The sequence below is a fragment of the Patagioenas fasciata genome, chromosome 1 (genome assembly GCF_037038585.1).
Source record: "Patagioenas fasciata isolate bPatFas1 chromosome 1, bPatFas1.hap1, whole genome shotgun sequence".
In the NCBI taxonomy this organism is placed as follows: domain Eukaryota; kingdom Metazoa; phylum Chordata; class Aves; order Columbiformes; family Columbidae; genus Patagioenas; species Patagioenas fasciata.
Window position 1 is genome coordinate 29,674,983 of NC_092520.1, and position 26,424 is coordinate 29,701,406.

Genomic DNA, 26,424 nt, shown 5'->3' on the forward strand with positions numbered 1-26,424 from the left:
TCCAAATACTAGTGTATTTAGTTAATTAGCAAAATGAAGTCTTTACTATCTCAGTAACAGCTTTTCAAAATAAGAGCTGTTATCAGGAGTTTTTTAAAAACAAAAGCATTGCAAGTTTTCCAGAATGGGAAGGATGATGAAACCTGTCAAGATACACACCAAGTGTGAAGGCTGTAGCAAGCGGAATCAGACCTAGTATTTTTTTTGGTCAAAAGATCAGTTCCAAAATTAAAAGACAACAATTTTGATAAACTAAACTTTAAATGCACGTTCTACAAAAAAACCAGGTCCTTGTTTTGTTGTCAAAAATATCTACCTATACATGGACATACACACATGAAAGTATGACCTTGCAGTTTATTATTTAAGATACAACTTTCAGGTCACATGATTACTATCCATTGACAATATTTCTATGATAAGAAAACATCAATTTTGATGCAATTATTCTTCCTTTCAAGGTTAAGCACTTTCCCAAGTCTCAAATCTCTTGAAGATATTCCTTCTTTTCCTCAAAATACTTCTGAAACCACTCAATGTGTTCAATCTTCTGCTTAACACTGAGGTATGGGTTTTTTGAAAGCCCACAGATGACTAGCTCCATGAAGTGGCGAATAGGTCCTTGCTTGGGAAAGTCTTCAAGGTGTTTCTCCAGAAAGATATGTTCATGGAATTCAGCATCATCCTCCATCCCTAACAGAAGGGAAAAAACAACAGTCATAGTACAACAGGAAATTTATCAAGGTAAAAAAGGATACGGTGTGCAAGTAATCTTAAATTAATCAAATTAATGGTTCAGTGTCTTTTAACTCTTTTGCACAGTTAAGCCAACGCAGAAGTGAAAGAAACTGCAGAATTTTAAGATATTAATTTCTCCCTCCACAAAAAATGTCAGTATGTTATCATACTACTGTCTACCATATTACTTCCATTTTGTGCTCTCATTTATAAGAATATCGAATATTTAAATCAACTTTCTCACTGGTAATCTCGCTGAAAGTTGATGCCAGGGCAGAAGTAGGGGGAATAATTCAAAAACTAAATCAATCTTCTTGCTAAAAATCTGCTTGTTCAATATGTGAAAATTTTGATTTATCACAGATACCACCTTTTAGATTGTGGACACTTTCTTAATAAATTATTAAGAAAACACTGACTGCCTAAATTGACAAAAATGGGAAGACATAAGTGTACATGTAGTTTTTCTAGCTAGGATATGATCCATTATTTGGCAACATTAAATTAGGAGTATTAAAACTGAGGTAATTAAGCCATGTCAATTCTAGGCTTCCTCCTTTGTTAGAGCTTCTGAAGTTTCAGCAGAAAAGATACACAGCTCCTGGATGGAGAAGTCTCTAAGCTTGTATTCATTAAGTCTGCATTACTTCTTCCATGTTTTAAAATGAGAAATAGTTCTATTTTTCCCACACATTCTTCCCAGAAATATACCGGCTATATGGTACTTTCATCTCTCTTGTCCTTGAAAAAGAAAGCACATTTCCTTCTTCAGAAGCTCTCTTCTCTTTTTCCCTTATGTTAAAAGGAAAAACAAAGGTCATGTCAGCTTCAGAAGGTACATTTCCGCTGTGCCTGGAAACCTATGTCCACTTACAGAAGCAGAGAGATGATCCTTTTAGCATGCCACCCACACCGACTTTCCCCAGCAAGGGTAAGTGGAATTTCTCTGTACCTAGAAGCTGTTGATTGCTTTCACAAGCCATCAACCTTTCCAGATTTCCAGACTTCTGCTGGTCACAAAAATCCAAGAGAAACAGACCAATGAACCCACTACTGAAAGAATCTGAATGCTGCTGCTAGTAAAATTTGATCTTTTGGATACTTTTCTTTTGGGGATAGAGGGTGTCAGAAAAGATTATGTCTAATTAATAATTTCTCCAATTTTCATCTCTAACCTGAAAGAAATTAGGCAATGTACAGTCTCACACAAAAAATCAGGTCAGAAGGAATGATTCCATCATGTATTTTTATCTCCCATTTGTCAAAGACATGATATATGGCTTGGGGATGAAGTGCTAAGTCTAAACATTGCAGTTAGACCACATATTTCAGTCCTCAAGAAAGCCTAGCGCGTCTCACAAAAAGAGATCACAATTGCCCAAAGCATCAGAGGCTGAGACCTCTGGTGGGACCTGATTAGATATGCTTGCATGGCTTCCCCACCTCCAGCAAGGCATAACTCCTGCTGCATGGGAAGAACAAGCCTGTCCTTCGACCCCTCGGAAACCTGATTTGAAAAAACATGGTGGGAATCTAAAGTACAGGATTTTCTTTACCAACCTCAAAGCAAGAAACCACTCACTCTCAGTATCCTATTTCCAAACCCCTATGTACTACAAACCAGAAAGTCCAAGGAATTTCTCTAGCTTAAACACTAATCCTCCCAAGAGATAATCAACCTTGCCTTAAAGATGACATCTCAAATGCAGATGTCCATCCTTACAGAGTCTTGCTGACATGCTCGTCATAAATAAACAGGACCACGTATCTGAATGTGGTGGAAGATGACCAAACAATCTGATCTAGTGAAAGATGTCCCTGCCCACAGTAGGGGAGATGGAACTAGATGATCTTTAAAGGTCCCTTCCAAACCAAACTATTCTAGGATTTTTAGAATGATAAACATCATGCCTTCATAGTAGGTCCCTAGCATAGGCCCAGAGTTATTAAAACAAACCAAACCTAAAACGATTGCATAACATCTGCCACCTCTCTTGGCAAACCATGCAACGCTTCTCTGCTGAAAATAGCATCTCAGCAAACAGCCACAACAGGAGTCGGCAAACTCTCGCCTACAGAAGCCATCTGGGACAACTGAGGCATTAATTTTCTGAGATTCACATTAAACCTGTCATTTTTGCCATAACAATCTCTGGCCCACCAGAAGCATTTGCTCCTCAGAATGAGGTGCTAAAGCAAAGTAGCACCAATAATCTACACTGTCCTTTTTAACCACTGCACTCCTTGGGATTTGAGTCATCAAGGTATAAATACACAGAAATAATTTTAAAGAGGAGCAGAAATCAACACTTTTCCCAATTTTTTGCCATGGCAAGTCATGGAGCAGAACGAAAGCTACTAGAAGGAGAAGAGGCAAGCAGAAAGGAGAAGTGAGAATGACGTTATGCAAGCTATACTGAAGGTTTGCTAATCTGGGAAAAATTAATCAGAGTTTGGAGAGATGGAGAGAAAAAAAGGTACTTGTTTGACTAACAGTAACTTCAACTGCATCAGAGAAGGGAAAGGACATGGAGACATGAGCAGAGAACAGGGCAGCAGGATTGGGGGAAAAAACTGCTGCTGGCCACTGCAGCAACCCTTGTGTGTACCCACATCTTCAGATGTTCACATCATGAACAGAGAAGTTTTAAAAATGACAGCTTTGCCCTGATACCTCAAAGCACAGGGCAGTGCTTTGGTAGAGCACTCTAACTAGAACACCAGAGATGCTCTGGAGCCAAGAAAAACAGTTACAAGCTGTCTTCTTTCTCTTTTATATTTAAAACTTCATAGGCTCTCATAATGCTAAAAGTTGAGTATACATGCTTCCTAAATAGAAAATATAATTACACGTGTGTTTTTAAAGCCATGTGCTTGTGTCACAAAAGAAAAATAACACAGTTCTTGATACAGAAGTAATGTCCTCCTATTGAGGGAAATAACTGCTACAAAGCTGCAAAATTAACAGAGGGAACGAGCATCTTTCTTTTGCAGAGCCACTGAAAGCACAGTATATGTTGAAATAATTGGAGTGAGGCTCTCAAGCTCTCAACAAGCGCTTTGACATACCTGACCCGATTAGCAGCCTGCGGCTGGCAGTTTGATAGGCTGGAATTTACTGACTTGATATTTCAACCTGAGAGGGGATAGATTTTTGAATGCTCCACTGGAATTTTCCACATGACTGTTCTTTGTGGACAAATCAATGAAGATTCTTGTTTAAGTATATGCAAAGACTCTTTGTCCATTCGCCACCCCATCCCAGACAGCACGGTTCCAGCCGCATTGCTGCAACAGAAAAAACATTCGCCGCCAAAGATGCCTGGTCCACTTATGGTCCCAGACAGCAGGGTTCCAGCCACATTACAACAACAGAAAAACCATTGGTGGCAGTGGTTTTAAACTTGCAAGAACACGAGTAGGATATACTCGGATGTCTACATGATGGAACAAATCAGTTCCGGGAGCAGTGATTAAATTCTGTGAAGAAACTGCAAAAATAGGATGAGAATAAGCATTAAGAAACAATGAACCACATTATGCAATTTGCAGCTTGGTAAAGGACAGATTTTCAAAGACTCTCAGCTTCAGATACTAACCTGTTTTGCTTTCAGTGACTGAATCATTCTGAAGTAGTTCTGTTTAATGTCTTAAAAAAATAAATAAATAAACCACACACCACAGGCAAGCTCTACCTGAAGTTAAGAAGTCCCCATTCCTAAAGAGTACACTTGCTTTCTGTAGATCTCCCCTTCCTTAACATTCTCTCTCTCTCTTTCCTGGCTTAACTTCACACAGAGTATCTTTTTTTATTTTTTTATGGCAATAAAAGTAAATACAGTGCACAAAGATGTCTAGTTAAGACAGATGCCCAGAGCGAGTGAATATCATGACTGTTTTTCTCATGAAACAGACAGAACGAAGGGAGCAAACAGCTGTTTAACACTCAGCCAGTGCAGATATGGAACTGGCAGAGAGCTGATGAGGATCCAGCCAGACAATTGGGCTGAGAGCTGCACCAAAAAACAGAATGAGCATTATAAAACTCACACAGCAGCTTTAAGATTCCCCGTCCTCTGCTAGAAGCTTCTTTAAAGAAGTTGCATAGTAAAAGGTATTATGTAATAGCCTTGAATGGCCTTTTGGTGTTGAAAGCATCAGGGCTGAGTGAGAAAAGGAGGGAGAGAGGAGGGAGCGAGTTCCCCCCTTTCTGGCAGCAGCCAGTGCTCAGATCAGCCAAACCACCTGCAGAACTTCACCAGACAAGTGCCAGAATAAGTTCATCTGAAGCATCTCTGCTTTGGGACAGTTGGAAAGTTATATTTGTTTACTATCAAGTGCATGACTCATAGCTGAAACACTATGTTAAAACAGTCAAAGGTCATAGCATGCTCTAATTCTCAAAAAACATAAATAGAGACAGATAATACAAGTTAACAGTACACATACCAGCTTCATTGTCAATTGGATATTCCCACAGTATTCCTTCTTTCGTCCACTCGATCATCTCCTCAAAACCATTTCGAGGAGGCTGTGCAGTTACTGCTGCAACCTCCTTTGCAAACTCCAGATCCCAAATTGTTGGTGAAGATACTAAAAAAGAAATTTTGTAAACATCTGTCAGGATGCCAAAGACTTTTCCTCAGCTAAAACAAAATCCTTTAACGTTAACCTTTACAGAGATTACAACTTTCAACTGACAAATTTTTCTACTTCAGTTGCCAGCCTTACCTTTCTCAATAAGAATTCTCTGTTGAAATGAAAGTCCATTAAATTCTCAAATGTCTGGCAAAAACATATTCTGGACTCCTAGGGGGCAATTTATTTTTAAACCTTTCACACAGTCTTTTTTTCTTTTTGTCTTTCACAAATTGTACATCTGACAAACTCTGAACTTGACTGGTGCACTCTGCTAAAGGAATCTTGCTTACTAGAGGAGTTTTCAGGTACTTCACAACTATAGTCTCCTGCAGGGAGACAACGCCATCTACAAATGATGGCAATTCCTTCCCCAGCACCCACAAGTTTTTGTCTCTTGGGTTTAAGAAACCCCAATTTCCTATTCTTCTCCCAAAGTCAAACCCTTTAGGGACCCAACTGTCCTGATGCAAGTCATTATTTTATTTTATCCAAGTGCACTCATACGGCAGCAGAGTCACTCTGAAGAAGCTGCTGCGCCTCCGCCCAGGAGAACTGATCGCGAGCCAAGGCTGGGCGGCAGGGCTGGAGCGAAGGGGATGAGCTGTCACCAGAGGACAGGGAGGAACCACCGGGAGCTGCTGCCTCCAGAGCCAGTGGACATCCTGCTCCCCTTGGTTTTCATGTCTCCCCCAGTCATCAATTCACCCCGAGGTCCTCAGAACAGAGGTGTTGTGAACTTGATGTGAACTCAAATATCACAGTCCATTTGAAATGGATCACAGCCAATCAGCTGTTATTTTGCTACTCATAAGCGTATTTAAATCTCAGATGCAATTTCATCTTTGGCTCAGTGACTTACAACTCAACCGGCTTAAAAAAAAAAATCTCCCCTCTCCTTTAAGAAAAATCAAACCAAAAGGACAAACAGTATTTTTACATACTGAAAAGTTTTTAATTTTTTTATGTTAAATCAGAAGATATGTTTCAAATTATTTCTTATTTAGCAGGGAAGTTTCCAGAACTATATTCCATAGCTGCCTTCTTTGATTTGGGGGCTGAAGGCAGGAATAAAATACAGACAAAACATAACATGAGAAACCATACCAGAATGAAGTTATTGTCCACATTTTAAAGAATACCTTCTAGTAATAACACTACTAACAAATCTTCTAATGGAAGAGAGCAGAAACTCATTTTTTCAAACCTGAAGTAAAGGTGACAAACATTTTCACCTCTGTGAAGCCGAAAATAATACTGACAGTTTATGTTAACAGTTATGAATAATTTTTCCACTATGCCGATTTACTTCCCAGTTAACATTCAGGTTTTCAAAATAAATATTGCATACACAAAATCAAGTTCTCTGTTACGAACTTGCTATACTGTAATGTATAAACAGTACTTTAACTTATTATCTCCATTAATATAAGCCAATAAAGGAAAAGTAAGTGAATCAAGGTATCAGGTTACACATTCCTGTTTCCTGAGATTAATACAAAAAAACTGTTTGTCATCAGGCTCAGTGAGAAAGCCAAGTAATAAGCTTCCTGGCTTAGAATATATGGTAGATTTCCTCAAGGCTACCCGGAATCAAAGACAGAAACACCACATAAAAAGCTGAAAAAAGCTTATTTCTTAATTTCTAATTACAAATCCAATAAAGTCCACTTGTTCTCTTACACAACTTCTGCACATTCCAATTCTCTGTTAAAAAAATAGTGTAGTTCAACTTTTCATCTTGAGTGACTAGTATGTGCTGTTGCATCTGCATTGCGCTCATGCAAAAAAGGTTAAATTCTCATTGTTTTATCTGAGTAAATTGGATTCAACATCATTTACTTGAACAACGCATTCATCAAGACAGTTAAAAACAAACGCTGCATCATTCATCATGTTTTTATATGTAAAAGGGACCAATTTTAAGGAAATTGGCAATCTTAAAAAATAGTAAATTGAATTCCATTCTAACAAGTACCTTTCATAGTTCAGCACCTAGGTTGTTGCATTCAGAAAACTCACAGATGCTTGAAAATATGCAAATAGCACTGTCAGTTTACTGAAGAAATTACATAAACAAATTAATTTCTCTCTGCAGTTTCAAGTGTACAAAAAAAAAAAAGGAGAAAATTACTCAGCTAGAACCCAGCAGAAACTAAGTTCTACTCTTGAAATTGAAACAAATATGTATCATTTTATAATATAGCAGAGAAGAATACTATTTATTCTGCAGATGCTGGCTTTATATATAGTTCTAAGTCACTTCACTGAAATAAAGTTTTTTTTCAAAGGGTCTCAAAATAGCTTAGAAAAATCAGTGCATTAAAGGTCAGTGCTAACAATGCACAGTTTCACCGTTCAGAAAGAAGAGGGAGGGAGTTTCTTAAATGACTTGCCTGTATTCACACACTCTTAGCCAAAACCCAGTCTAGTAAAGCTAAGCCCTCACATGTGAAAGCCACCCCCTTAGGTGGCATTAAGACTGTTTCTGCAGTGCTGTGCCTTTCAGGGAATATGAAGGTGGGTCACACCTGGTTTTGGTTTTATCTCATGTGAGTTTTGGCACATACATTTGGTAGATAAGGAACTGCCTGTACAATCAGATCCAGAGAGTAGTGGTCAGCAGCTCAACGTCTGGATGGAGGTAAGTGATGAATTGCATCCCTCAGGGGTGTATACTGGGACCAGTACTGTTTAATGTCTTCATCAACAACATCGTGGGATTGAGTGCATCCTTAGCTAATTTGTTGATGACACCAAGCCGAGTGGTGCAGTTGACATGCTTGAGGGATGGGATGCCACCCACAAAGAGCTGGGCAAGCTCAAGAGGTGGGCCCATGTGAACTCCATGAGGTTCAACAAGGTGAAGTGCAAGGTCCTGCACCTGGGTCAGGGCAACCTCTGGTATCAACAGAGGCTGGGGGATGAAGGGATTGAGAGCAGTCCTGTGGAGAATAACTTGGGGGTACTGGGGGATGAATGACTGGACATAGCCAGCAACACGTGCTTGCAGCCCAGAAGGCAAATCTTATCTTGGGCAGCCTGGGCAGCAGGTCAAGGGAGCTGATTCTGCCCCTCTGCTCTGGTGAGACCCCACCTGGAGTCCTGTGTCCAGCTCTGGAGCCCTCAGTACAGGAAAGACATGGACCTGTTGGAAAGGGGGCAGAGGAGGCCACAAAAATGATCAGAGGGCTGGAACAGTTCTGTTGTGAGGACAGGCTGAGAGCATTGGGGTTGTTCAGCCTGGAAAACAGAAGGCTCCAGGGAGATCTTATTGCAGCCTTTCAGTACTTTGAGGGGGCCTGTAAGAAAGATGGGGACAGAGTTTTTAGCAGAGTCTGCAGCGACATGACAAGGGGTAATGGTTTTAAACTAAAAGAGGGTAGATTTAGAAATTATATAAGGAAGAAATTTCTTACAATGAGGGTGATAAAACACTGTCCCAGGTTGCCCAGAGAGGTGGTAGATGCCCCATCCCTGGAGACATTCCAGGCCAGGCTGGATGGGGCTCTGAGCAACCTGATCTAGTTGAAGATGTCCCTGCTCATTGCAGGGGGTTGGACTAGATGACCTTTGAAGGTCCCTTCCAACCCAAACTATTCTGTGATTCTAAACATCCATGAAGAGCTTCACAGCAGGTAAAGGACTTACAGGATCTTTCGAGCTACATATACAACACTAAACAAGAGAAGGTCTCAAACCAACAAAATGTATGGGCTTGGTGTTTTTGTGCCCAGTTTATCTGTAGCCACCCCAAGAGCACTGCTTGTTGTCCTGGGATTACAGCCTTGTGTTTCTTTGCCATAAAACAGATGTAGCAAGCCTGCAATTAGACCAAATTAGCTACTGGAGCCAATTTACCCATTCTCCCAGCTAGTTTTACACTCAGACAAGAAAGACTGGCCTTAGTGACAAAAAGCCACTTACTGTTCAAGTTCAGTAACAAAATGTCCCGATTAGTACAGAAAACATTAATGCCTGACACTGCATGGAAGCTTGCTTACTAAAAATCAGAGTTACATTACAGTATTTATTTTTTTATAGGTCTGAAAGCAGGAATTTAACAGGTCATAAGTCTCCTTCACAACAGTGAATCTCTTGATATTCTAAATATTCGGAACTTGGCTTCACTGGGGTTTCCATTATTGAATTTCCACTAACCTGTTTGCAGCGCATTTTCTGTTTCTGTAGAAGCCTTAGTGAATATATTAAGTCTCCTTCCTACTTTGAGACTTCTATAAACAAAGAAGAAAAATTATATTAAGTATTTCACAACACTTCACAACACTGCCAGATAACAAATTTAAAAGCACAAAATATTCTCATGAACTAACAGAACTCTGGGGGAAAAAAAAGAGTGGGACTCTCACTAAATCCTCAGACTTTTAACTGTTTGTCTGTAATAGAGCTTCTCAAAACATTTCCATGTGAAAGAATGAGCATAAATCAAACATCATATTTGCGGTCACTTTTTACTGAAATATTTGGGAATCTGAACAAAGCTAAACAGTATCAAATCACAGTACTCAAGCAATTTTACAAAGTTGTAACCAAAAAGTGAACCTGGTGATTCGTGTTTTTTTCCCTGTAAAAAATATTGCACAATTCAGGAAGAGAAAAGGCAACAGCTAAATCAAACAATTCCTGCTTTATGACATAAATAGGCTTTTTGGAAGATTACACAGCCACCTTCTCTGCCATATGGCAAACACTCAGAGTATATCTGCATGGTATATTTTAAACAGCATCACCCTGATGCTCTCTTTTTTGAATATAAGAATATTTCACTCTGACCATCTATTTTAAACCATATTTATCTTTAAGCATGAGCCTGTACTGTGAGTTTTTTTTAATCCAAGAGTCGAACAAGTAATCAAAATAAATTTTCTTATAAACGGAAAAAAGGAAAACCAATGCCTTTACTGTAGAAGACACCGAACTTTAGAACAAATCATTATTTTAAGCATACAATCTTCCAGGTTTCATCTGAAACTCTAATAGTTCCTACTTCATGTTATTACATATTCACTGTTACCCTGGCAATACTTGCCCTTCCTGACCTCAAAATTTCACCTCACTGGATTCACTACAGATTTCTGATGGCCACAAACTACTTCTGCAAACCCGCTCTTGCAATATTGCATTTTATTGATGTAACTACCCTGAATCTATTTCAGCACTGAGCAATTTAATTACAGAGCCTTAAAAGAATGTTGATGTAGGATTATATTTTCCTGTCTGTGTGTAACTCCCCATAACACTGGCCAAAGATACAAGCATCACTTGGAAGAAAATTTATTTTAAAATGACAACTTCAAATTACAATAAAACAACATTGCCATTTAAACTTAGATATTCTTCCTAACCCACATTATCAACGTGTAAGTATACCCGTTAGATTTTCAGGGATGCAGGAACTAATGTAGGACTGAAACTGGAGACAGTTTGCTCATTACCAGGATTTTAGAAACTATTTCAAGATACTGTTCCTGAAGTGATATACCAAGTCCAGTTTCATCACACGAAGAGAGTAAGACAGCTTCTCAGATATCATACATTTAATAAATGCTCTCAAACATAAGTGAAATTGACTTTATTTTGCAGTAAGTTAGTAAATTAAAAGTTTAGCAAAGATATAAAATAATATACACTGTACAAACAGGTAATAGCTCAGGTTTTCAGTTTCTACTTCTAGATAATATTATTTCTATTCTTTCAAACTTTGAAAAACTTTTAATCCAACGTCTTAAACAAAGTAATTTCTCACAGTCAGGAACCACAGCCTAATAACAAAATTACTTTCATGTGACTACCAACTCTGATAATTATCCCCAGATTAAAAATATCTATGGAGTTATTCAGCAACTGATAATGAAGTCAGTTCCCTTGTTCCTCAAACTGGCAGCTTATAGCTGAATTAAAATATCAGGACAGAAATATCTAAGTCAGGAAGGCTTGGTCTAGAACCTTGTTCCACTTCTTCCTTTCAACTTCTAATACAAGAAGCCCCTCTTGTGCTTTCTGTAAGCTTCACATTAGGAAAAGACAGCACTGCTTGCTGCCTTGTAACATCAGAGAGGCCCCAGACCCGAACCTCCCCAACACACCTTAACAGCGTGGTAGTTCAAGAACAAGGAATTCACTCAGAAATATTTCAGCAAGGAAGCTAAATCTTCCAATGACTGGCTATAGCCACTTCTTTTAGGTTTCTGTATGATCTACAGGCTCAACTCATGCATTTCAATTTGTTCCTTGTGGGACGTCACCACTCTCTGTTCACAATAAACTGAAATAGATGTCTGGGCCAAAGAAGGCAGAATATTGTACATTTACTCACCCATAAATTTATGTTTTGTTTTGCTTTTCCTTAGTTATCCAAATTCTGTCTTCAGCATTACCTATCTAAACACAAATGACTCCCTCAACTTCCAGCCCCTAACCTCAAGGAAAGGTGATTAATCTGCAGAGTGATTGAAGTTTGTGATTGGCAAGTAAGGAATTGTGTTCTGGACCCAGCCCAGCAGTCTCTGCTTAGGGGTCTGCTTCTCTGCATCATCATCACCTTCATCCTCCCCCTGGCTTGGAAATGGACTAGTGGAGGATAAGGGTCCATATCAGGCCAAGGATCAACTTGAAGTTTCCATCAGCTATGGCTTAACTATCGATGGAGACCAGTTTGGTGCTCTCTCACTCCAGGAACTCTGCCAAACCATAAGAGCACTCCTTAATTCATTGATAGACTGGCCACATAAACCAGCACCAAGATAATTTTAAGGGATACCATGAAATCATCATGTAAGTTATAAAGCTCATTTCATAGACAATTACAATGTCACGGGCAATAGAGAAATCATAGAATGACTTATCAGTTGCAACAAGGTGGTAAAAAAAATTTAAAAAACCCCTAACTTTAAAACCTCTTTAAAACCCCAACAGAACTGACAAAGCTTCTTCAAATATGCAACATTTAGGGAAGTTTTCCACTGGATGAAAGTAAGCCTTGAAAGTCTCCATTTCCCAAGAAAATAATTTATATGAAACAGTATTACGCATAAATGAAAATAATTTTAAACTAGTTAAAACAAACACAATTACATTTCCACAAATATTTTTAATTATCTACAATTTAATATTTTAAAAGCGCAAATTACTTGATTGGCTGGTTATCATTAACAAATCTGTTCTCACAGAAGTTTACTGCAATGCTAAGAGCACTTTTCTTGAAAAATGCTTAAGTTATTCCTTTAAGCTCTTCAGTATCATGGTGGCATGAATATGTACGACTAGACTGAAAATATTATCCGTTAGTCATTTTTTGCACAATCCTTCTTTTAGAAGGGAACGCAATAAAAATACCTTCTGGAGTCGGAAGACTGACGTGAGGGTCTTTCAGACTTGATTCTTTGCCCATCCTCATCGAAATCCATGGAAATACGATTGGATATCCTCACACCTCGCTGAGCTGGAGACTCCCTTTTAACTGCCATTTCTGAAATAATGTTGCTGAAATTAAAAACACAAACGTAAAACCTCAAGAAATCGACAAAGCAAGGAAGTTTGTCACGTTTCATAAGCCTCTGTAAGACAAAATTATAGATTTCTCACAAAATACACCCATTTTTAAGTTAACAAATATTAAAGTCTTACTTTATAAACCACTTCAGTTCTTACATTCTATATAGGTTAAATTAAAAGTGCTATTTTAGCCTACAAATGCTTTCTTTGAAATTATTTCGTTTCCAACTAAAAGAAAAATTTCCTGTATCTGCATACCAATATTCAGAGTGTGCTTGGTACATTTTGCTTAAGTAAATGAAGAATTTCTCGGGATACAAGGAATCAGCAGTTTTTTGGACAGGAACCAACACTGCTCAGGGACAGAGCTGTGCTGCTGCAGGTCAAAGGAAGCTCACCTTCACACATCAGCTGACACGGGTCAGTCATGTCAATCATGTCACCCTAATATGTAGGTCACCCTTCCTGATCCACTGCAATCTCTCACATTGCATAATCACATTACAGCATTAACAGACCACGTCATCCTTCATAATTCTGAAGTCAAAATCTTATGTGAAGAGCAAACTCTTTGATCTCTTCCAGCGCCGTGTGTGGCTCATTCTGAACACAAAGGGGAAAACGCAGCGCCTTTCTGCCTCCGCCGATCCATCCCCTGAACTGGTAAGTCTCTTGCTTGGTAAAGACCAAGCTGGTAATTCTTCCTCACACCTATCCTCTCTGCCCAACCACTTCCAATAACACGCAGTCATCCAAAATTGCAGCGCTCAAGTTTTAAGACATAAATACTGTCTCAAAAAAAAAAAAAAAAGAAAAAAAGAAAAAATAGGGCAAGTCAAAAGCACTGCATATCCATTTTATGAAAATCTGAATGCAATTCAGACTACGTTTTTGGCAGCTCAAGTCAAGAGATTTTACTGACGAGAAAGAAATACTTCTGGAAAATTGTAAAAGCTAATTGCCACAGTAACCCAGTAGGATTTCTCTTCCGTTTTAGATGTGGTTTCAAACAACAGAACCAGAACAGCATAGTTCTTCAAGTACCTACTCTGAAAGAAAGTCATTGGAAAACAAGTTCTAAATAATTTCATTTTAATCGTAAGGAAAAAACAATCTCAGATTACTTGTGTATCTCTCACCAGAAGTTACTCTATGAAGCGCCTAGCGACACTGGCGAGCTGGTGTTGGATCAGAAGCCTGACACACTGGTGAGGGTCAAGGGGACGTAATTCCTAAGGCCAGTCACACACAGCCCAGCACAACCGCTTGACTTGGCTGTGACCTGCAAGCCTGGAGGGTTCCCATGCTACAGGGGATCAGGCTTCCTCAGAGCAGCCCTCCTCACAGCTGATTTTCATTTATTTGTGGTTCTGCACAGTAGGTCTAGATAGACTATGCTACTAAGCTCTCAGAATATGCAATCCATGGTGTCACATTTCTCACTGGGAAGTCCTAATGTCAACCCATCATTGGTATATGAACATTTCTGGCAGCAACATTCATCATCATTAAAAGTGTCTCTGCATTAATTAAAAATAAATCTACAAAGATGTTTTTAAAGCATTTTTAACAAAACAACATCAGATTACAAAGTCATACTCCAAGCCCAGCGTACTTACAGTGGTCAGATATTACATGATATTACCTCATGTCCCAACATGAGGTTAAAAAAATCCAAGTTCCTACATATTTCTGCCTTCCAGAGATGGGAAGACGTAGAGCTTTTGTAACAAACCTCCTTCCTGATTACGAACCAATAATTACAATACTAAAAACGGAGACCCAAGGAGCTTTGGATATATTTTAGCCTAAGCTCTAAATTACTGTTCATCTTGTTCACCCAAAACAGGAGCTGAAATTTAAACTTGTAGTGCTGCTGATTTTATTCTAGTATAGTGTTGTTGTAATTTCCACTGAGTGAAACTTCATGCCACACTCAGAAAAATAAATTCCTGTATTATTAATATTTTCCCCTCCTAGCAAACACACTGTCCTCATGCTGTCTACAAAACAAGCCAATGAGGAGACTGCAGACAACAGTGACCTCTGGAGGTCATGCCACAATCCTGGGAAAAAATCAGTGCAAGCCAAAAGATCTGGACAACGTACAATTTATTATATAACGTAAATCTCAATAACAACATCCTCATATTTTGCAGTTGAGCATTATAAGACTCTACTGCTTGTGAAGTTGTGAATGGTTTTAAATAACAGAGCAATACATATTGCCTTTTAAAATGGGTTAGTATATTAAATGCAAAGTTAAATTGCACATATTCTTTTGTTGTCAAATAAAATTCCACAGAAAATAATCACGTCTGAACAAAAGTAACGGCTTCCTAATATATTAGTGCCTTGTGTGGACTGAGGTATTCTGGAGTATGGAGTCCTGCCCAAGCAAGCCTGGGGGCTGCTGGGCTTTTTAAAAACAAAACCGAAAACATTTTAAACACTGATTGATCAGAAAGCTGAAAGTACCGCATTTATCTCAGAGCCTGACTGCGAAAGGTTACTACTAACCAAGTTTTCAGTCATGAAAATCAGCAGGAGATGCTGGCCTTTCCTGAAAACTCATCCACTGATAGGAGTTTCAAACTGCTACCTAACTAGTAAGGAAGAAAACAGAACTTTTCAGCATAAAGTGGAGGGAAAAAAAATACAACCACCACATGTATATTCACAGGGGGAAACAAGCTACTTCACAAAGATACCTCAGGGAGTAGAAACTGCCAACTCCAAGCACAGCAAGCCAGTCGCGACATTCCTATCCAACCAAAAAGGCTGGTTTTGGTTGAAGGAAATGCATTTTTCTAACCACAGTGATTTATCCACAAGCCTGTTATAAAATATTGTAATAGCACATCTTAACCTATCCATCAACTATATGGAGTCAATATACAGCTACAAGGACTTCAGCTTTTACATTTCTGAAGAACTTAAACTGTTTTTCAACAGAAAAAAAGCCTTTGTGCTTAGACTACAACTGCCTTAGACACTTTCTTCCACAGCAGCCACAGCTGGGTAAGTGCTTCAGGGAAAGTGCAATGTGTGGTGAGGACAGTGAGCCTTTGACGCCAGCAGGCAGATCAGCCACGTCTAAAGAAGAGCACGTATACCTTAAGGAATAGATGCAGGTGCACATGAGCTTAGCCACTGCACATATTAGCGCAATCAGTATCAGTATGGTCCTCCAACATTCTTAACAGGTACTGATGTAGGTTCTCATTACATTTAAGGTGGCCATCCACAGTCAAGGCCATTATTAAGACATCTGCGTGCCCTGCTCTTCTGAAAATCCCAGTGACAGAGATGGAACAACCTCACTGGTAATTAACAGTTAAGTGAACATATTCTTTATATAAACTAGTCCTTATTTATTCTCCTTAGATTAGGAAGTGTCTCTTAAGCTTTTTGGTAATATTGCACACATTAAAAAAAAAAAAAAAGGGCAGAAACACATCGATTTTACATAAAACAGCCAGACTTCTAACCTCTAGAGCTACCCATTTTGGCTCTAAGAGCCTGTGGAGAGAGAGGTTGTTCTCAAGATCTCCTGTATTCACTCTGAAAGGACATTATGAAAACAGATCATATACACACAGTCTTCGGAGATGCTGGCACATACTACCTACAACCATACTTCCTCCTCAAATAGCACAGACTTCACACATTTTGAGATAATTTCATTCTGCTCTACACAATCACCATCAGCACTCTTGGCAGAGAATCACAAATACAGACGAAAAGGGAAACTTGCCTTGTGTTTCCCTTTTCCCTTCACAACCACTGAGGAATATGGGTTTTGTTTAACAAAGTTATTCACTGAGCGCTGCATATCCCAGTCTCTTTGCAACCATCTAACTCAACCTATTCACAAGCATCTGTCACATTCTTCCTTAGGTTTCACTCAAAAAGCAGACACCAGCCATGAACATCATTAGCTTGTTGGCTGCTCTGTTTGAAGTACAACAAATATACAAAGCAGATCCTTTACTAATCCCTAGAGCAACTTACAAATAGTAATACATGGGTCAAACTTAAATCGTGGTTTGGGACAAATCCATTTTCACAAAATAGACTAAAACTAAGACAAGCAGGCTGCAGTTCACATCACAAACAGCCATAAACAAAGGTTTCACATTCCTGTTTTGCTGAATATCCAATTTTCTATTTAGTTAAGCATTTCACCTGGGTGCCGTAATGCCTTATTTTCTGAGTAGTTATCTGAATACTAGCTGAAAAGAAAAAACAAAAAGATAATTAAAAACCTGTCTTTAACCATCTTCCAAAAAAGCAGTATGCGTAACCGTTTCAATTTCCAAACAAATGTTTCTCATCTGTTTGAAAGCCACACTGGAAACAGAGTTAAGCCAAGAGATGAGTTTCTAAGGTTGACTGGAAAGTTTTGAAAGGAAGGGTGGGGCTATAAATAGAGCTGCTATAGTTCAGTTCTGCAGAGCTGTCATGAAAATTCACTAGTCCAGACAGAGTGTCTGAAAGGTCTACAAACCCATCCATTGTGTGAAAATTTCGGAAGCTTGGGAAAAAAAAAAAGTTATTTTGCTAGCCTGCCCAATAAAGTAATGATCCTGGACAGGAAAACAATTCAATTTCTGCAAAAACATTTTAGAATGAGGATGGCAAAACTCATGGAGTATGATATAACCAGACCACTGATGTTCCCAATATTCATTAATTCCAAGGATAACCTGTCCAAATGTTTTAGGGCCATCTTTCCAACACAGAACCCAGTCACCTTCAAGATGACATTGCAAAATCAGAATTACCAACATTATTGAGAATAATATTCAATAAACAGACCGTATGTTAATAACTCCCCCCTTTTTCTGTTTATCTGTGGTTTCTTCGTGTCGTCTTAGCTGTGCAAGTAGTTCTGATTCTGTTTGTTGCTTGTTGAGTGGTAGGGAAGACGCGACTGCAGAAACAGCCTTCACCAGTTCTGGATTTAAAGGTTTGCCTCTGTAAGAAACACAAAAGATGCGGAAATACGAAAAAAACCCCACCTTAATATATTTAAATTGACATTTCTGTACTGCCATTTTATGCCTTAATACCTCAGAAGTTACAGTTACACATTATCGCAAACGGGGGTGGCCGGGAGGACAGCAAGGTTTGCCCTGTGTTGCACTAATCAACTGCCAAATGCCACTGACGAGCTCTTGTTCTCAAACCTGGGACAATGGCAGCCCTCCACCATTGCATAGCATCTCAGATGGGAAGCGTGAAGACCACAGGCAGCAGGGACCTGCGGGGTTATAAACATGAGGTAACACTTTGTGGAGGGGAGCCACTCGCAGGACTGGGGAATCATGATGCCATTCTTTATTTTTTTTCTTTTTCCTCAGTTTTATTGTATTTTATCTGAATTGTATTTCCCCCTTCCCATTAAAATAACTTTCCACAGGCAGATTTTAGTGCAACCTTCCAGGAGTCTCAGTGCAGAAAAAGGTAGGAAGCACACAATATCTTTTGTCCAGATTCTCCCCTGTGATTTACTGTACTCTACATCTGTACATCACATGCCCTTACAAGATTCTTTTCTGTACTTTGAAATGGCATTTGATGCTTTATTTTGTTCTAGATAATGAAAAAAGCAATTTGAAAAAAGGAGAAAACAGGCTAAGAAAAGTTTGTTATACTTTACCGCTTGATGTCTTCTGTAGTCCTCTGAAGCACAGCACCTTCACCATCCATGCCTTCCAGCTTATCTGTAGCTTGATTTTTGACCTCACGGGTTTTTAGCTGTTGGAGTTTCTTCCGGTAGCTCACTTCTACTTTCATGTTACCAATAAGGTTCAACAACTTCTGCTTTGGTGTTTCTGGTGTACCCTCCTGACTCTTTGATGCCACTTCAGTGGTGCTGTCTTCAGAAGCGGTAGATTTAACTTTCTCAGTAGAAAGCACGCTGCTTGTGCTGAAGAGTTTCTGTATTTTCCTAGATGACAGACAAAGTCTAGATAAATAAATAGAGAACGGAAGTTGCAAATAGGGTCCAAGGCTGAATTTTGTAAGCCTACAAAAAAAAAAAAATCCAGTTACAACTGCCTAGGCTTAGTTGAGTGCAAACTGTGTATGTTAAGTGCACATCATGTGTACCTTTTAACTTCTGAGAAGGTCTACAGCACTATTAAAAACTCTTGGTTATTTATGGTTTCTTCATCACAAAAATCAAGTAAACAATTGAATTTCCTCCACAAAAAACTTGTATCTAATCTCTGAACTTAAAACTTTTAAAGTATCTCTGCATTAGGTAGCAGACGGAGAATTTGAATCTACCAGTACCTGATACTTAAAATCAACGGTACTATAGAAAACCCACTGAAACTCTTAAAATGAGGCAGAGATCACTCCTAGCCACCTGAAAAAGGATTGCACACACCCATTTAGCTTCATATCATTTCACACTTTTGGTATTACTATGGATCACATTCCCCTACCCTACAGAGCAGCCAAGCACCTGTACAGCCATATGGGGAAATGGATCCAGCTGCAAGATAACCCAGTAACAAACAAAAAAGTAATTTTGATTATTTTTCCCTCTGGAACAGTGCCTCTACCTAGTTTACCACATCACTGAAAGAAGCTAAAACTGGCATGACGCAGGCAAGAATGCAAATCCAGGGACAGCAAAGAGCTGCTCAGGAGACACCACTGCATTCTCTGGAAAAACTATCATAAAGAACATGATAGATGCTAAAATAAAAGTAGCTGTGAATGTAAAGATTTGCAATATTTCATTTTTTCATTAATTTTTTTGTTAATTCAGCCTGTATGCTCCTTAAAACTATTTACCCATTCGGAGACCTTTGCTTTACAGTGTCAGAAAAAGACAGCAAGGCTGTAAACCTTAAACATTTGAAGCCAGTAGTACACTGCAGTTTGCATTACTGTATTTCACCTACCACCAAGCTTGCCTTCTGCTCAGAAGCCTAGCCTTAGAACGCAAACACGGCTACAAAAGAAACCAAGTTGCTTTATACATGCAGCTGTCACAGTATCAGAGCTTGTTCAAATATACTGAGGTGCTTCAAAATAAATTTAAAAAAAAAAAAAGCACACATCTGACTTTTCATTGAAACCACTTAAAATCTTTAAATAAAAATGAACTTCCAAATACTGCTTTTAGACGGTGCTTTGGGCACATCTCTCTGCTGACAAGCAACACAACTCTGCTGATACACATGCTGTGAAATTAAGCTCAGGTGACACACACACGTGGTTTCACACCAAGTTACAGAATGTTAGGGATTGGAAGGGACCTCAAAAGATCATCCAGTCCAATCCCCCTGCTGGAGCAGGAACACCCAGATGAGGTTACACAGGAAGGTGTCCAGGTGGGTTTTGAATGTCTGCAGAGAAGGAGATTCCACAACGTCCCTGCGCAGCCTGTTCCAGTGCTCTGTTACCCTTACTGAGAAGAAGTTTCTTCTCATATTTAAGTGGAACCTCCTGTGTTCCAGTTTATACCCATTACCCTTTGTCCTATCATTGGTTGTCACTGAGAAGAGCCTGGCTGCATCCTCGTGACACTCACCCTTTAAGTTTGCACCACTCAAAGATGAGCAGGACCAAGAAGAAATCAAGGGGAGAACCACCCCCCTCTACCGGACTCCGCTCCCCCATGGCCCCAGCCCCGGCAGGACGGGCGGACTAACCCTGCCCCGCCGGCTGCCCGAGCGGGTTCGCACCCCAAGGCACCGGGAACAGGGCAGCTGAACGCAGGGCGGCGGCGGGCGGCACCGAGCGAGCCACGCGCCCCGCCCGCTCGCCCCAGGCGCCACGGTCATGGGGGGAAAGTCGCTAAAACACGAGGCCCCGATTAACGCACAGGCCAGCGCGGCAGCCCGGGACGGGCCAGGTAACCCAATCCACGGCGGGCACGGCCCCACCTGCGGCGAACGGGAGCAGCTTTCCCGGGGAGCCGAGCAAACCCTATCCCTCGTAAGGTCGTGGTGCGGGGCGAGGCGCGGCCGCGGACCCCGGCAAGCCCCCCCCATTACCGGGCGCCCCCTCCCCCAGGTGACGGTACCTGCCGGGCCTCCCCTCCTGCCGCGCCGCCTCCCGGCCGCTCGCTGGCCCAGCGAGGAGCCGCGCTGCGAGGCGACAGGAGCCCGCGGCCGCGCCGCCCCAGCCACAGACGCGGCTCCACATCGTGCAGCACCACGGCCACCCGCGGCGGCCCGGCCCCCGGCGCTGCCGGCCGGGAACGGAAGCTGCGCCGAGCGTTCCGCGCACCAGCGTTCCGCCTGGTCCTCTGCAAACACGCCTCAATCGCGGGCGCCCTCCTACACGTTTTCACTCGGAGCCAGGAGTCGCAGGCAGGCAAAGCAAGCCTTGGGATGGCCCTTGTGAGGCAGCTAATGGTTGGAGACACCCAAAAGCTTCGGGGAAGGTGCAGCTCTCGACACTGAGCAAACGCGGATACATGCAAGAGACCGCAAAGTGCTTCATCGATTTTATGATGGAAAGAATAATGATGTTTATTAAGTGTGTGTGTCTCATCAGATATTTCCCATTATTTCTGTCACTGAATACTTATTAAATTGCCTCTGTGTTAGGGACACCTATCCTGCCCCAGCAGGATGATGGCTCACCCATGGCAGTTTCCCGAGTATGTATTTCTTGATATTTAACAAATAAATTTGATAGATTCAACACGTTCAAGTTCCCAAAAGAGACTTTTTTTAGACTCTTGTTAGCAGTACAGGCGAGGACAAACCAAACAGGCAGCAGCATCCAGAATGGTGCTGCTATGGTTTCTGAAGACCAGTCACCTCTCCAAAGGGCGGACAATCTTGTATTTCAGAGTGTTAAGTTGCTTTAAGAAATTTAAAAGTAGATTCCTTTACAGCCAGCTAATTCAAGGGTCTCTCACCTCTCTGTAAAGCTTGTGGTACTGAAAACATTAAATATAAAACATCTGGCCACAGGTTTCAGTCTGTATGGCACTTTTGGCACATGGCTGGTTCCACAGCGGTGTTTTGGCACCCAGCTCCTGTTCACTCCTCACTTTCATGCGGTCTTCAGAGGGAGCTCAGGTGCCCAAGGAGTGCTTGTGTTTTCCTTCCAGCTGGGTGGTGGACATCAACCACAGCTCAGAGGTATCATATAAGCAGCATGAACTGGCAAGGGAAGGGAAAAGGCAGAAAATCATCTTTTTCTGGACAAAATCTATCCACAACTAGAGACTAACTGGGCTTACAAATACCAAAGGGATGAAATCTCGTGCTTTTCCAGTCTCTACTCCAGGATATGCTCATGATGGCATTGGGGTGTCCAGCCCAGGGACAGATACATACAGTGGATCGGCCTTTAGCTGTTGCTGGGGAAAATGGCTTCCTGCTGTGAGCACAAATACTAAAGAGAACCCTGATCTAGCTGAAAAGAATCAGAGGAACTTCAGATGTACCAGAAACGGAAGAAAAATATTGGGTCTGGCTCAAATCAGTCTGAAACCGAACTGAAAACAAAAGTCCAATGAACTGGAACTGCTGCTGTTGGCCAGTTTCCTCAAACTCTGCCTGACTTTTGGCAATATTAACATGTCCATGTGTTTTTTGTCCTCCAAGGTTTTTTTTCCTGTTGCATGCAATTGCAGTTTCCAAGTGACCGTTTTTTACCATTTTTCAACCCCCTCGTATGTCCCCTACACAGATCTTTCAGGCTGGGTAACTTCACTAACAACTTTTATTCCTAAAAATCCACTCCTCTGCATCACAGCCCTCCTTCCCTGTGAGCTGCTGCCTGGTCATATCATGTCCTGCCTGAGGCAATGTAACAAGAACAATCCTCAGAGTTTGGTTGATATTCAGCAACTAACTCTCCATAACTCCATTGCATGCCTGAACTATTAGTCATTAGGAAAATGGATAGAAGTCTTAGAAAAATGTCCAAGAAACATACCAGTTTCAGCTCTGCACGTTGGTCTTTTAGGTTCCTGTTTTTCAACGAGATTTTAAGGGTAAGTATTTGCAGCTGGCTAAAAAACAGGCAGAAAAGGCTCATGGTGCACCATAACTGCAGAGCAACTGGTTATCAAGAATATTAAGCAAACTAAGAAAAATAAAGAACAGAAAACAGAACCTGGAAGTGCAATTATTACACTGCAAAGAAACGTTCCTCCAAAGACCTGTCTCTGTGGGTGTTTTACTCTGCTGTAACTCAGACCACATCAACTCAGTTCTTGAATGCTGCTGAACACCTCTGATGTTTTCACTCTGGTTGGAATCAGTAGTCACAGTAGTGTTTGTGTCATCAAATCTGCTCCAAATTGCTTTGGTGGTCTTCAGCTGCCTTTTCACAGAGCAATACATCTTGTGCTGCCCAGCTGCACCATTTACCTACGTGTTCTCCATTCTTTTAGAGTCACAGTAAGCAAATACCAAGTGATAATGGTGACTGCAGCTGGTCTCTTCTCACTCTTGGAATGATCCCTATAACAAGAACATGAGCTTTATTTTTTTGCCCTCAGACTTGCACTACCCCTCATCCCTGTGCTTCCAGATAGGTTTGTAATGAGGCCTTCAATCTCCGCGCTTACTAGGAAGATGCCACAGTCCAGGAAGTTCTGGAGTTCCCAAGGTAGTGGGACCTTCTATGCTAGCAATGAATTGGGTCCAACAGAAACAGACTAGCAGACTGAAACATCTAGTGCTGAGGCTCCTCACCTCTGGCGAGTCTATTTTGCCTTAGGTTAGGGACAAACATCCTTGTGAAACATGGGATTCAAAGCTGTTCCCCAAACCTTCACTTCACTGACTGCAACCTACTCTGGAAAGGCCAACACTGTCCTTTCATTTATCTCTGACAGTAGCACATCAGTACCCAAATCACCATCACCTGTCTAAGGCCTTACATGCAACAGCCATCTTTCCCTCCATGTACAACCCCCATCTGGTACTGTATGGCTTGACCCACCTCTCTAAACAGTCCAGACAACATCCACTGCAACGTTTAAATGGTCTCGTTTATGCAGCTCTGGCTGCTATTCTGGGATGATACTTGTGAAGAACTGACGTTCATTGTCCTGCAAAATGAGGATTTCCCCAAGAAAGGCAAAATGGCTTTCAGGGGGTAAATGGTTTGCCTGTGGTTGGCTGAAGATGGTGGGTCCAGGAGACAGGCTTGGACTGCTTGGATCCTGCAAAATGGAAAGGAATGCATGTGACAAAGAAACCCTTTCCTTTTCTGCATCAGACAAGTTTCCATAGCATACCCCTCCCAGCTTTTCATCTCCCAGAGGTTATCCATCCCTCCAGTGCCAAAACACTCTGCTCAAGGGGGTTGTGCCCCTCCTATCACACAGTGGGCCATCACGTCCCAAAGCAAATCACCCATACCCCAAGCCAGACTCTTTCAGCCTGAGAAAGCTCTTCCATGTTCCTACAAAGCACTTGCAAGGCAAGCTCTCTGCACAAGTCCCATTTCTGTCTTGCCTAAATCCTTTGAGGGGAAGGCTGAAGTCAGGTCCCAAACAAATTGTCCGTTAGAACCTCCACACAAGCACGGTGCAGGGGCAGAAAGTACAGTTTGACTTAGTTGACATGGGTGCAGATAGCAGAAACAGCCATGTGATGGCAATATGCTCATTGTAGTACTGCATTTCACAGCTATAAAATCTCCCAGGCAACATTTCAAGTACTCTCATCCTCTCCATCTTTTGTACAGGGTCCCAACACCAGCAGACCAGGCCTGGTGGTCTGCCTGAGGAACGTGGTTATGAACAAGCACCCTGAAATACTCAAGCCATGTTGTTTCAACTGGCACATGGTGACAGCAGGCAGCACATGGCTTAACGGCATATTAGTTGATTAGTTGCAAGCTTCATTACATTCAGGGTTGGATACTTTTCACCAACTGAATCATCTAACAGTGCTGCAGTCCTGCTAAAAAAGGAGTCAGCACACAGGTCAACATTCTTCATGACTGAACAGTAATCTCTAAGTATTTCAGATCATTTGAGATGCACAACTAACTCACTACCACTAACTGGTCATCACAAACTTAGCGATTATTTCTACATTGAATAATTTACAATTCAATGTATTGTTTCTAAAACCACTTATAGCCTGCTCTTCCTTAACAATTGCCATGTTTCGAAGATCAGCCCCAAAACATTTAAAGGGATGTTTCAAGGAAATAACCATATAGAAAAATCAGCCATATTTGAACCCTACAAATAATTAAAAGTTATGGGAAAAAATGTACATTTAACTTCCTGCTATTTATAATGCTTTTTCCTTGGTTTGTGCTTTGAAAGTAGGAGCAATCGGTTTTATTTGGGGGAAAATACCAGAGATTTAAGCTCAAATATGTAGGTCTGTGTGTCTCAATCCATGCAAATATATGTGCAATTCAACAGGGATTGCAGGCATACAGCACTTCCCTGGAACACTGTCTGGTCTGGCAGAGTATCTCAAGTATTACTGATCACTGATAGACATTACAGATACTGCTCAATTACCTTTCTACAGGCTGAAGTGTCCTGCTGCTTTCAGTTGGGCATTGCTTCTGATGAGCCTTATTGCAAGCACTTCAGTTAATTGCTAATCAAAAGGAGAAAAAAAAAAAAAAGAGTTTTGTGCAGTTTCAGCTGAGGAAAGTGGTCTCAGCCCTCGTCACAGTGTTTTAAGCCACTACATGCCACTGTCCCCAAAAAGCTATGAGCACAAAAGTGACATCTTGACTTAGGAGAAGTCACTTGTTGATCTACAGCAAATTGCTTATGAATGTCTGTCCATGTCTAGTTTGATGTGCTACAGGTCACTCTTGTTTATGCATCAGTAAAGCTAGAGGTTTTAGCAGACGTCAAAACAGGAACACCTTTTTAATGTGTTCCTCCACAATTCTTTCACCATTCCATACAACTAGAGAGGCTGAAGAAAATCCTTTTTATTTTAGTCAGTATCTAAAATGTCAGGTATACCTTTATAACTTCAGACAGGAGATTGTAGACTGCAGTATCTTTATTTTTTAAGATAGCTCCAAACCTGTACAGCTTAGTCCTCTAACACGCATGTTAAATTTAATGGGGTATTTCGGGAAAAAGAGAATAGTTAGTTTTGTTTTACATAACTGTTATTCAGTCATATAGTGGGAAAAAAAACGGCCACAGTTAATTTTCCTTCCCCTCCATTGCTCAAATGACCTTTTAAAATTTGTCAAACACTGCAAACTAGCAGGAGGGGAAAAATCCCTCTAGTGAGACTGAGGCTGCTGGATGAGTGCCTGTCCCAGCAGTTCTGCTGTGGTTCCCCTGGGAGCATAAACTGTTGTTATTTCAGGGCACTTAATTCCTGAACAAACCATTCTCTAAAAAGAACAAAACACCCACCCAACCAAAACAAACAAACGAACAAAACTTACTGTGGTTCTAATTCATAAATTCAGTTAAATCCTGCTCGGTTAACTTAAACACAGCCCACCAATCACAGGCTTTTGGGGGAAAATTGAGCCCGCGCAGCAGCGGCCCGATTCCTGCCCTCACACCCACCCGAGCGCCGGGCAGAGGCC

The 26,424-nt window shown here is 40.9% G+C and overlaps 1 protein-coding gene and 1 long non-coding RNA gene across 5 annotated transcripts; both read right to left on the reverse strand.

Moving 5' to 3' along the window:
* Positions 1–339: 339 nt before the first annotated feature.
* MRPS31 (mitochondrial ribosomal protein S31) lies at positions 340–21,101 on the reverse strand. 3 transcript variants are annotated; one of them, XM_065862719.2, is made up of 7 exons: positions 20,942–21,101; positions 18,557–18,865; positions 17,713–17,871; positions 12,733–12,879; positions 9,538–9,611; positions 5,188–5,331; positions 340–693 (listed from the first exon to the last, which is right to left on the reverse strand). In XM_065862719.2, exons 1-7 carry the CDS (start codon positions 21,061–21,063, stop codon positions 482–484), a joined length of 1,167 nt encoding a protein of 388 aa, XP_065718791.1. In that variant the 5' UTR covers positions 21,064–21,101; the 3' UTR covers positions 340–481. The 3 variants fall into 3 exon arrangements, with proteins under 3 accessions (XP_065718791.1, XP_071661282.1, XP_065718800.1); XM_071805181.1 differs by having other exon boundaries at positions 18,557–18,925; XM_065862728.2 differs by having other exon boundaries at positions 18,557–18,847; positions 20,942–21,100.
* Positions 21,102–21,380: 279 nt separating this feature from the next.
* LOC136116398 (uncharacterized) lies at positions 21,381–26,407 on the reverse strand. 2 transcript variants are annotated; one of them, XR_011737760.1, is made up of 5 exons: positions 26,278–26,407; positions 25,376–25,457; positions 23,830–24,052; positions 22,816–23,345; positions 21,381–22,034 (listed from the first exon to the last, which is right to left on the reverse strand). It is a non-coding gene; the product is annotated as an uncharacterized lncRNA (long non-coding RNA). The 2 variants fall into 2 exon arrangements; XR_010653414.2 differs by having other exon boundaries at positions 21,381–23,345.
* Between the last annotated feature and the right edge of the window lie 17 nt (positions 26,408–26,424).

Bases quoted from the DNA above. Each gene is read 5' to 3' on its own strand.
- MRPS31 (XM_071805181.1), bottom strand. From the start codon at position 21,063: ATGTGGAGCCGCGTCTGTGGCTGGGGCGGCGCGGCCGCGGGCTCCTGT. The intron at 5,332-9,537 runs GTTAGTGGAAAT...TTTCTTTTTTAG, and splicing joins AGAAAATGCGCTGCAAACAG to TATCTTCACCAACAATTTGG. The intron at 694-5,187 runs GTATGTGTACTG...CCCTTCTGTTAG, and splicing joins TCCAATTGACAATGAAGCTG to GGATGGAGGATGATGCTGAA.